At 34.5% G+C, this 12,109-nt stretch overlaps 1 protein-coding gene across 13 annotated transcripts in view; it reads left to right on the top strand.

Moving 5' to 3' along the window:
- DOCK7 (dedicator of cytokinesis 7) overlaps window positions 1–12,109 on the top strand; it is a 221,215-nt gene that overhangs the window by 115,041 nt on the left and 94,065 nt on the right. For all 13 annotated transcript variants that reach the window (XM_059374958.1, XM_059374957.1, XM_059374955.1 and 10 more), the window contains exons 15-18: window positions 191–308; window positions 3,643–3,713; window positions 7,420–7,558; window positions 8,512–8,613. In XM_059374958.1, coding sequence (XP_059230941.1) covers window positions 191–308; window positions 3,643–3,713; window positions 7,420–7,558; window positions 8,512–8,613 — 430 coding nt within the window. The remainder of the gene's footprint in view (window positions 1–190; window positions 309–3,642; window positions 3,714–7,419; window positions 7,559–8,511; window positions 8,614–12,109) is intronic.

Here is a 12,109-nt window from a genome sequence, read left to right as displayed (position 1 = left end):
TAAGTTTTCTGGGCTTCAGTTCATCTGCAAAATTGGGGTATATTTGATGGCTATTTTGAATGATTGGATGTGAAAATAGCTTAGGGGCTAGCAAAAAGTGTTTATTCCATCTTTTCTTTTGTGGCATGCAGTTGTACATACCAGTTTTAGATATATATATTCACTATCATGTATACTGTTGCCTTCACAGAAATCTTCTCTACATATACCCTCAGAGTCTCAATTTTGCCAATCGTCAAGGTTCTGCAAGAAATATTACAGTGAAAGTACAATTCATGTATGGGGAGGATCCAAGCAATGCCATGCCGGTAAGAAATTTTCTTTACTTTTCCTGTTCTTCATATATGGTTCAAATAGACTTTTTTGTTGTTGTTGTTGCTGTTGTATTACTTAGTTGGCAGTTCTAAACTGGAAATTAGTATGATCTTGTAAATCAAGTTTCTAACCGTATTACTTCCTGTAGAGATAATACAAGTTTACTTTTTGAAGTCTTTACTTTACTTTTTGAACTCTTTTTGAAGTTTTTATTTAAATTTCAGTTAGTTAATATACAGTGCAATACTAGTTTCAAGTGTATAATATAGTGATTCAATACATCCATATTCAAGTCTTAATTATTGAGGACTTGGTATATGCTAGTCACTTCCAGAGATACAAAGATGAATAAAACACATAACCTAGAGGATATAGATAAACACATAAAATTCTAAAATAGTGACTTTCAAGAGAGGACCAGAACAGAATCACCTAGGGTACTCTAAGAAAGCACAATTTTTTTTTTTTTTTCTATTCTCGTCATCTGTGATTCTGATTCTTCTCCTTTAGAATGAAACGTATGAGGTTGTGGTGTAGGTTGGAAAGTGTTCCCCACATGATTCTAATATGTGTGGTTTCCCCCATGTTTGTTAAGAAATCCTGCTAATGGTGTGTATTATACCTAACCTAGGGAGCTTTTAAAAATACCAGTGCTCAGACTGAATCTTACTCCAGTTAAATTATAATATCTGGGGGTGGGAACTAATCATGTATCAGTATTTTTAAATCTTCCCAAGGGATTACATTTTGCAGTCAATATTGGGAACCAAGGTATTTGCTAAGTATTAGAAGATTGCTATGGGATTCAAAGGCATTGATGTACAGTAGTAGGAGAGAGTGCCTTGCTGAGGTAATAGGCAGGTATCACCTGGAGGAGGTATATCTGAACTAAAACCGAAGGCGGTAAATGTAAATGGCATTGGGTCTTAGACAGTGGGGAAAGAAAGCAGCTCTCTCCAGTTGGAGAATGTCCTTCAACATTCGGTATAGTGGTGAGTTACCAGTGAGCCAGCGGGATGTAAGATAAGTCAGAAATACTAGATTGAGGCCAGACTGGGGAGATTCTTGATTGCCCAGATTGTCATTTAGGATTTGTGGGACATTAATGCACATTCTGAGAAATACATACAAGTTCCATGAAAGTAGATTTTCAGGCTCAACTAAAGTTAGTAACATATGGAGTAGGAGCACAACTGTCACTGTAGATGTTCTGCCTCTGAGAATAGGGGAATGAAAATGAGCTTAAGAATAGGTGCATTGTTAACAGAGTTTTATTTTAGCTTTCTGTGTCAGTCATTAAATCAAGTTGTGATTTTCTACTTACTGAGAAAGCTGTGTATTTTCTCTTTTCCTATTGTGTCCATTTAATCAGAATTTATAGATCTCGACAGCAACAGACACAAATTATTCATCTTTGTATTCTTCTATCTACGGCAGCTGTTTCAGATCTTTGTATATCATACATGCTAAATAAATATTTGTTCATAAATGTAGGATTTATTTTTGCAGTTTGGAATTAGCATTTCATGTTCTTTATTAGTTTTTTATTTCTGCTAAAGGAATGAATGTACTATTGCAGTTGATGAAAAGGGATTGGATTGTGAAAATCGGTGATTTGTTATGTGAATTGCCACATGGATGAGCTAATGCAAATGTAGTATATGTAAGATAATCTATTATTGTTTGCCTAATAAACTCTTCCTTATCTTAGCATATATATGGCCTCCTCTACAGATTTCCAGCTGCATCCAGCCACATTGGCAGTTAGACCACTCCCTCTTTTGGTGCTACCATAGCATCTTCTCATTTCTTTTCTGGGCCTTATCACCTTAAGATTATATGATTATTTCTTCATCTTGTCTACTAGATTGTGAGCTCCTTGAGGGCAGGGGCCATGTCATGATTGTATCTTGATGCTTGTCATAGTGCTTGGCACAGAAATGATGCTCAGTCTGTATGGGTGGATGGTTAAAAATACCTGTCAAATGGTCAAAAAAGGGAACACTTTCTACTTTTTAATCATTTGTGTTATGAAACTAAATGAGATACTTTGTGAAAAATGATAATTTCTCAGGAGGAAAAAAGGTACTGCAATTCTTTTGCTTGTGTATTATTAGTCATATGAAAATATAATGCTTTTATGTTTATCCTAGTGGCTGGTTGAAAGTATAGAAACATAGACACGTTGTCTTTGCTTAATTTTTTAAAAAATAAGGACTACTCAAATGGATCCTAAGATAATTTCTTGATCGTATAACATTGATATGATAAAATCATAAACTTCAAGTTTTGGCATTGGAACAACATTTTATAAAAACCTGGTAATGTATTCTTAGCAAATTGATGAAAGTAGATGTATTTAGGAGAGTCATAATTATTGTACCTTTACACACCCTTAAAATAAAAGGACCTGCTGGAACTGTTAGAAAAAGAAACACAAATATCTGTTAATGTGTTCTTTTTATTTATGGATGGTACTAATTAATCCCTTTGTTTAAGATATAAAGTTTGAGTTCTTTTACCAGCTGTGTTGATGGAGGTGTGATAACATGTCCATGTACTTATTTCTGCATATGTAGTGATGGCTGGCCAAACGTAAGAGTTTAACTTATGGCTAGATAACATTGCAAGCCTTACTGTCACATAGGAATCATAAGCCATTTCTCTAATCAGCTGTCCTAATTAAGTATGATATTGCTATTAGAAATCAAGAGGCAGATATACAAGGCTGAATTATTTTACCTCTAATCCTTCTCCAATTGTATTGTATTTTTTTTTGTTGTGGTGGTTTTTTTTTTTTTAATATGTAAGAAAGAATATGAGAATGGTGCTCCTCCTTCTTTATAGAGTAGCTTATAAGGAATACTGGAAGCAAAGGATACATAGCTTGACCTAAAATAGGAATTTTAAATATTATTTATAAATAATTTATATTTGATTTACAGAATGATTACTGTTTTAGTGGAGAAGCCACTAATTTGTATAGTAGATATATACTACCATTCTAAAACCATATTTCTTACATAAATTCCAAATGATATTTTACATCCAGATTTTAAAATGAATTCTTCACCTTCTTTAAGAAAAAGATAATATAATGGGTAGAAACTTTACGAATGTTTAAATGTCAGGTGGGTCTAGAGTTGAAAAGAAATTTACAACTAAGCAATTGAATTTATTAATGAGCGTCAGTAGGCACATTGTTCTTCATTGGGCTGATTTTGCCCATTGTTCTCCAGTAGTTATTAAATCAGACAAATTCTTACATAGATTTGAACATCCAGCATTTATTACAACAAAGTTTCAACATGCTGTTATTTGTTACAGGTAATCTTTGGTAAATCTAGCTGTTCAGAATTTTCAAAGGAAGCCTATACAGCCGTAGTATATCATAACAGGTACTGAATTCAAATATTTCTTTCAAAGTTACTCACTTCTCAGTGGCATTGTTAGCACTCACGTTAGTGTGTTTACCAAATGCTTTGCTGCACTGAATGTGCAAATTCGAGACAGCTGACATCAGAGTTATAATTTTCAACCTGTAGATGCATATTTTCCATAGACATCAAATACAAGACTTTATACACAAAACATCTTTCATATCAAATTCTCTGACCCTTTTATTTTTATTATATGGTTATTGATTATCATTGTGGCCTCTGGTCCTTTGGACTTTCCCTGTTATTTTTTCCTGGACACTTTGTAGTTTTACTTAACTCTTTACTAAGCTTATAGCCATTAGTCAGTTACATTGGTAGTATTCCCAAAATCCAATAATCCTTTGACTTAGGACCTTTCCAATTTACTTCTTTCAGAAAGTTTTAATTTTGGATAACTTTTCATCTCTGCTTACTTTCTTTTCTTTTCTTTTCTTTTTGATTATTGAATGCTATTGGAGAAAAATCACAAAATTCTACCATCAAGATGATCACAAATTGACGTCATTTTATCCATATAATCAGGCTCCAGGAATTCATTTTATTTTATTTCATCTTCTTTTCAGCCCCACCAATCTTTGGTAATCTTGTCATCGCTTTTTTTACTCTCTGTCTTTTGGCAGGATGTATTTTAAGCCTTTCTTTTCCTTTCTCTAGCTCCTACTTATTCTCTGTTTGCCTTACTCTTAGCATTCCTACTTTAGTAAGTGGATTGAGATCATCCAACTTGAGAACAATCCACTTTGTCTACTCTTTACCTCTGATGATCTCCGCATGGTTCTGCCTTTTCTTTTGGTTCAAGGGCAGTTGGGATGCACACCTGGCTTAGTAAGTCTTTTCCCTCTGCTTTCCTCCAGTCTCATTCTTGCTCTTCAGAGTGTGGTGACTCCATCACTTAACCCTTCTCTTGTCTGCTTCCCTGGCTCCATCTCTTACTGTAAAAAAAAGCATAAGTCTCCTGAAAAACAAAACAAAGGTCTCTCTTCCTTGTTGTTGTATAGCATGGTTTTTCCTTGCCCTCCTTAAAACTTTATTCTTTCTCACCCTACTTTATGTCACTCTTTGTTTCCTCCCATCTCTGTGGACAGGTTTTGTTTTGTTTTTGTTTTTTGTTTTTGGTAATTATTCTGATTTTTCTTTCTTTCCTTTTTTTTTTTTTTTTTTGAGTATAGACATTCCATGCAAAACACTAAAGTTTCACCCATAACCTTCTTTTTCTATACTTTACTCTCTGTTAATAATCTTTTATGTATTTCTCAGAGTTACAGTCAGTGAAAATGCTACTACTTTTATCTTTATGTGGATTGTTCCCAGCTCTTTATTTTCTGTCATAACCTTTGTGAGATGCAGACATATATTTTTTAGTGGTCTATTGGGATGTTCAGGGTGCCCTGCTGACTTCTCAATATCCGTATGTTTTTCCGTGATTCTCTTCTGGACTGTATCTCTGTCCGACTCTATTTATTAATGGTACCACAATTTTTCCAGTTCCTTTGACTCAGAATTTAAAACATCCTTGCTTTCCTTCTTCTTTTCTCTAATATCTTTTACATCTTGATGATTTTCTTTTTGCCTGATTACCAAACATATCCTGTACTGTTCTGTTTCTGGGCCTTTCTTGGATCTCTTTTTTTATTATAATACCGATTCCCTGTACTGATTGAACTCCTATTCATTCTCTAAGGCCCATGTCATATAGTCTTCCTAAACACAATTCCCTGATCCAAAACTGGAAATAATCTGTTCAGCTCTCTTCCTGAAGCACTTAACCTTATATGCTCTATAGCAGGGGTTGGCAAACTTTTTCTGCAGAGGACCTAGTAGGTTTGTTTTAGGGCTTGTAGGCCATATGGTCTCTGTTGCAATTACTCAGCCCTGCTGTTATAGTGCAAAAACAGCCATAGACAATCAGTAAAGTCACAAATGAATGGGCATGGCTGTCTTCCAATACAATTTTATTTATGGATACTGAAATTGGAATTCTATGTAATATTTCAAGTCAAATGTTATTCTTTTTATTTTTATTTTTTTTAACAACTTACAAAAATCATTCTTAGTTTGTGGGCTATACAAAGCCAGGCTATGGCCTGGATTTGTACTATGGGTCATAGTTTGCCAACCCCTGCTTTATAGCGTTGCTATTGATCTATTTCTACTAAATTATATATTTTTTGAGGGTAATTATTTTTTCATGTTTATCTGTAAAACCACCACAAAAATAGCACAGTGCTTAGCATAAGGGTGAACAATTAAAAGTACTTGTTGATGAATAACACATAGATGCTTGATTTTTCATAAAAGCCTCCACCTAGTATGATTTCCGAAAAAAAAAAAAAAAATGAACTAAAACATTCAGTACCAGGAAAGATACTGATAAAAAGGGAAGTAATTTCTTGAAGTATTTCAATTTGTGGATATATCTTTATTTTTGCTATTCTCTGCATTAGTAGAATTAAAATGACAATACTATCTAACATTGTTAGTAAATTCAACTGTCTCATAATTCAGTGATGATTAGTGAGATCAGTAATAAGATGCATAGCATTTTCTCTTCACCAGAATCATCAAATTCTCAAAATGGCTAGCATTAATTATCTTTCTTGTAGGTATTAAAAACCTCATCTACCTAATATTTTTTGTGATCAGATCTACAGTTAGTTGTTAGTGTTTTTGAGGCTTATTTGAAATGGAACGATATTAGACTTACTAGCATCAGAGGATAAAGAGCTCCTAATTTGTGGAATAGCCTTCACTTTTAATTAGTTGGAGCCATATGGTTTGGATGAATTTTCATTGAATATAATTCTAAGAGATACTAACTGAATATGGAAGATTGGAATGCTGAAGTTCTATCCTTTTTAAGTCTATACCATAAAGAGCAGCAATACTTCTATAAAAATGGTCCTAGGGACCACTCTCAATGGATATTGAGGTGAAAATGCCATTGGTTTCATCAAATATGATACTGGTTGTATTCTTAACAGTGGCTGGGACACTTCTAAACTGTGCGACAAATGCATTTTGTAGGTGTTCCCTGATTTTTTTTCTTTTCTGTTTGTTTCTTTTTTTTGAGCTGTTAGTACATTAGTTTATGTTTTGTTAACATCTACTTCTTTAATTGATACAAAATATTCCATAGAGAGCCCAACTTGATACTAAGTTGTCTAGAGGTACTTGTTTTTTTCTTTTATAAAAAGATATTAATCTTTAACATGAAGCTGCACTCCTATAATAGTAAAAAAAATTTATGGCATGGCTTTAAAATATTTACTTATAAAAGACTCTTATTATTTTTTCTATGTAATGTGTATCAGAGTGTAGAAAGTTTTGCCTAGTCTGCTCTTTTATATAATTTCCAATCTAATAAAGATCTTGGCATCATGGTGGTGATTAATAATGAATTTTAAAATAGTAGGACTAACCAGCCCATTGATAAAAATGGGATGAGAAATTTCAGAAACAGAGGCAGCTTCCTCAACTGGAAATAAGAGTTAGTTACTTAAAGTTTGGGAATAGAGAAAAATACTTTATACTAGAAGAAAAATTAAGCATGAGTCCTGAAATTAATTTAAAAATTACTCAAATATACCAATGGAATAATTACTTATTTTGAACAAATTACTCACTATTGATCTGTTTTGTTTTGTTTTGTTTTGTTTGTATGAAGGTCTCCTGATTTTCATGAAGAAATCAAGGTTAAACTCCCTGCTACTTTAACTGACCACCATCATTTGCTTTTTACTTTTTATCATGTTAGTTGCCAACAAAAACAAAATACTCCTCTTGAAACTCCTGTTGGATATACAGTAAGTATATTTTTGTTTAATACTTAGCTCTTTGATCTTAAAATAATTACAGTATTTGAGATATAGTTGGTGCTCAATATTACTTGGGTATTCCTTATCTGATTCTTCATAAGGGTTAGGAAAAGTTATCATGGATAAGAAAATACTCATTAATTTAATTAACTAATGTAATTAATTAGCTAATATGTGTGAATACTTAGGTGTTGGTCCTGATTATTATGTGTTTACCCAACAATACAGTATAAAATATATTTTAAGGGTTCTTCAGAAGAGAATGGTTTCAGTGTAAAATGATTAAAAGAGACCCTTGGCCATTAAAACTCTTTTGGCTTTGATAAAAGGCAGTTAAAACTCTTGAGTATTTTTTGAAAATCATTATGATTGAATTACAAAGGTAAACCTAAGGTGAAGGATATGGAGGTCATGATGTGTTATCACAACTTTGTCAGAAAAATCATGCTGCTACCCAAAAGAGAAAACATTGGACTTTTGACTTTTTTTTTTTGTCTCTTGGAATTTATGAGTGAATTTTGCTCACTGTAACAAAATAAATTTATGTTTATGCTTTTTAGTTTTGTCGTCAGCATCCATAGGTAGTCAAACCTTTCCCTGTATACAGTGGCACAATTACCCCCATTTAAAATGGATTCACTTTGTGGCCTTTTTCTTCTACTCCAGCCTTTTCTGGGATAATAAGGACCATCTGTAGATTTAAATATTGCATGGTTAGTTAGTAATAATAATGTTTTAAGGATTGTCCCTAATAAAATATTGTCAGGGAAGCTTTTCTTTAGAGAAATCATGAAAGCTGTTATTATTACCTAATTAAATCTTTGGTGTTTGGTGGTATGAGACAAATCTGGCTCATACCAAGTTCTTAAAACAGATTTTCTAAGTAATTCCTTTTGTAACAAACATATTTAACTTAATATTGTTTCCTTTTTAATTAAAAGTGGATACCAATGCTTCAGAATGGACGATTAAAGACTGGGCAGTTTTGCCTACCAGTATCACTGGAAAAACCACCACAGGCTTATTCTGTACTGTCTCCTGAGGTTAGTATCTCTCATGACGAAACTCTCCAGATTAAATGAAACGAATTTTTTATTACAAAAGTGTTTTTCTCAAATGTGACCTTACTATTCTATCTAGAAGTATATAGATAAGTATAATAAGTGTAGATAAATATAATAAATAATTCTCTTAGAATTTAAATTACTCTATGGAATACTTAAAGCTTTTAATCAATGTGTATTGATTTTAAAAACAAAATCGTATATGAAATACAAACTTAAAAGGCACATTTGGAGAATTTTCAAATTGTAACATGAGAAGCTTTAAATAAATGAGTATTTCTTTTTTTTTTTTTTTAAAGATTTTATTTATTTATTTGACAGACAGAGATCACAAGTAGGCACAGAAGCAGGCAGAGAGAGAGGTAGAAGCAGGCTCCCCGCTGAGCAAGAGAGCTGGATGCGGGGCTCGATCCCAGGGCCCTGGGATCATGACCTGAGCCGAAGGCAGCGGCTTAACTCACTGAGCCACCCAGGCGCCCCATGAGTATTTCTTTTAATAGACAACATTTCACCTGAAGTCAGGAAGGAGTACAAACAAACCCAGTTTTTTAGAATATTTTTATAATTGATGATCATGTAGGTGAAAATGAAGTAGCTATAAACACACAATACAAAAAACATTAGCAGCTGTGTTGATAACGGATGTAACTTGAAAGGAACAAAAACACTGAAGAAATTTCAATCAAGAATCAGGAGCCACTATTTAGAAACCAAAGTGCTGTTTGAGAGAACTGTCACATGATGATTTGAATGTGACTCTTTGTATGCATTAATCTTAACTATGTCTTGGCAGTGTTCTCCTGGTGGCTTTTATTTTTAGAATAGAACTCAAAAAATATTCACAAATAAATTTGTATTGTTTTTATGTTTAAGAAACAGAGGCAGCAGAAGTCTCCTGCTCCGACCTCCTTTCTTACTGTTCCCTGTCACTTCCTCTACCCTGGCCGCTGTTCCTCAGATGTGCAGAGTGGAAGCCCATGTCTGGCCCTTTGCTCTTCCCCTGCTGCCGGTGCTCTGTCACCAGGCCAGGTTCTTCGTTTCATCCAATAGCCTCTCAGATCCTGCCTCTCCAGAGAGGGTGTCTCTGTTTCAAGTGCAGCCTCCACCATTTTTTATCCCTTTACTTTGCTTTGTCCTCATAATACTTATCATTGACTTTATACTTCATGTAACTTATTATCTACAGAATAGAAATTCCAGGAAGGTAGGGACTTTTTCTTGTGCATTGCTCTCTCTGCAAGTACTTAGAATAGTGCATGGCTCATAGCGGGGGTGGGGGGGTCAGTATCTGTTAAAGGAATGAATAAAGACAGTAGGAAAGAAAGATGACTCCTTCCTTCCCCTCCTTACCCACTCTACTCCCTGCCAGACCTTTCATTCAGTTTTCCAGGACTTCTCAGTAAAATCAGCTAGTATTCTGTCAGGGATTACATTATATATTTCAAAGGAAATAACTTTAAAACAAAATCTGATTTTATGGAAGTTATGCATTTATTCTTAATTGATTTGCAAATGTAAGGTCAGCTTTCTAAAGGGAAGCTGATGGTTTTCTTTTAGCTACTGTGCTGTGTATGCTCATATATAAAGAATGTAGTTGTAATTTGAAATTTGACTATAGATGTATACTACGACTCATGTGATTAAGTGCTTAAGCTTTTGTATTTTTAAAAAATTTTATTTATTTATTTGAGAGAAGAAAGGGAGCAGAGGCAAGGGCAGAGAGAAAGGGAGAAGCAGACTCCCTGTTGAGCACTGATTCACACCACCACCCCCCAACGTGGGGCTCAATCCCAGGATCCCGTGATCATGACCTGAGCCAAAGGCAGGTGCTTTAAAAAGTTGTGATAAAATATACAAACATAAAATTTACTATTTTAGCCATGTTTAAGTGTCCAGTTCCATGGCATTAATTGCATTCACATTGGTTTAGAAGCTAGCCTCCTACATCTAGTTTTTAATTGTGGTATATGTATGTCTAAACAATACGTTTTTTACTTTACTTATTTTATGAATTTAATGGAAAGGGTATTATACTGTATATAACCCTCTGGGGACTTGCTTTTTTCATTCAGCATAATATTGCCAAGACTTAGTGTTTCTTTAGGATTATATACACTATGACATAGTGTATCTATATTTTGCTGGCATTTTATTGTACTTAAAATATAATAGAGGTTTTTCCCCATGACCTCCAAATATCCAAAGGATCTGAGCTCTCCACCTCTTTAACATCATCTTCTAGCATCACTGAGCCCCTTCTTCTGCACTTACAGCTTCTTCTAAACTTTTTCCTACTTCTAGGCCTTTGAATTTTCTTTACTCTTCCTGAAATTCACATGGCTGGATTCCTTTCATTATCTGATTCCTGTATTGAATATTACCTCCTCAGAGAGGTCTTTGCTTACTTCATGAATTTCCAGCCCTTCCCTCTATCAAACTATTGATATATTTTATCATTTTTAATCTAATTGTATTACTTAATATACTTACCACTATCTGAAATTATCTTATTGTTCTCTGTAAGAAACGGTCAGCTCCCTGAGACCAGACCTTATGTTTATCTAGAAAACTGTCTAGAGCCCTCAGTAAATATTTGTTGTATGAATTTAAAAAGTTACAGGATTGTTGATACTTGCAAAAACTAAAAAATGAAAATTTTGTTGAGACCGTATAAAGTTTTTCAAAGTGATTAGCCATTTGGCAGTGAGGAATATCTGTTGTGTTCTCTTCCTCACAGAAACATTGGCCATTTCTCTGCATCTCCCTGGTATCATTCCACCATTAGGGGAGAGCAGGCATTTCACTGGCGTGTGGAGAGGAAGGACTCTGGGCTGTGAAACACAAACGCGTTTGCCAAATCCAGCCATAGTTCCTCCCATTCCAAGGCTTGAGTGTCCTTTTGTGATGGACCACCAGTGACATGCAGTGAAGGATATTACCTAGTGACCTTTTAAAAAAGTATTTTTAATACCTCATTTGCCCGAGTTCACTGGGTATTTCACTTCTCTGACCTAGGTTAGAGATGGGCTAAATCTATGACATCCTGAGGAGCTCCTTAATTTTAACTACATTAGTTGAATGCAGTTGATACATCTATGTCCTCTGTTCTACAAAGAGCATACCAGGTTGTACCAAGCATAGTCATGCCATGCCATGCCGTGCCATGTCAACATAGATGTATTCAACTGTTAACACTATTGTACACTATTAAGTGTACAATGTATGACTGTAATTTTTTTTATTATTGTTTTTAAAGATTTTATTTATTTGAGAGAGAGAATGAACAAGAGAGAGCAGGAGCCCGGTGTAGGGGAGGCGTAGGATGGTGGGTGGGGGCGTGGGGAGGAGGAGCAGAGGGAGAGGGAGAAGCAAACTTCCTGCTGAGCAGGGAGTGGGGCTCGATGCTGGCTAGATAGGAGACTCCAGGATCATGACCTGAGCCGAAGGCAAATGCTTAGTTGTCTGAGCCACTTGG

The sequence above is a fragment of the Mustela nigripes genome, chromosome 14 (genome assembly GCF_022355385.1).
Source record: "Mustela nigripes isolate SB6536 chromosome 14, MUSNIG.SB6536, whole genome shotgun sequence".
In the NCBI taxonomy this organism is placed as follows: domain Eukaryota; kingdom Metazoa; phylum Chordata; class Mammalia; order Carnivora; family Mustelidae; genus Mustela; species Mustela nigripes.
The sequence above is the reverse complement of the archived record's forward strand: the minus strand, read 5'-3'. Positions and strand labels throughout refer to the sequence as shown.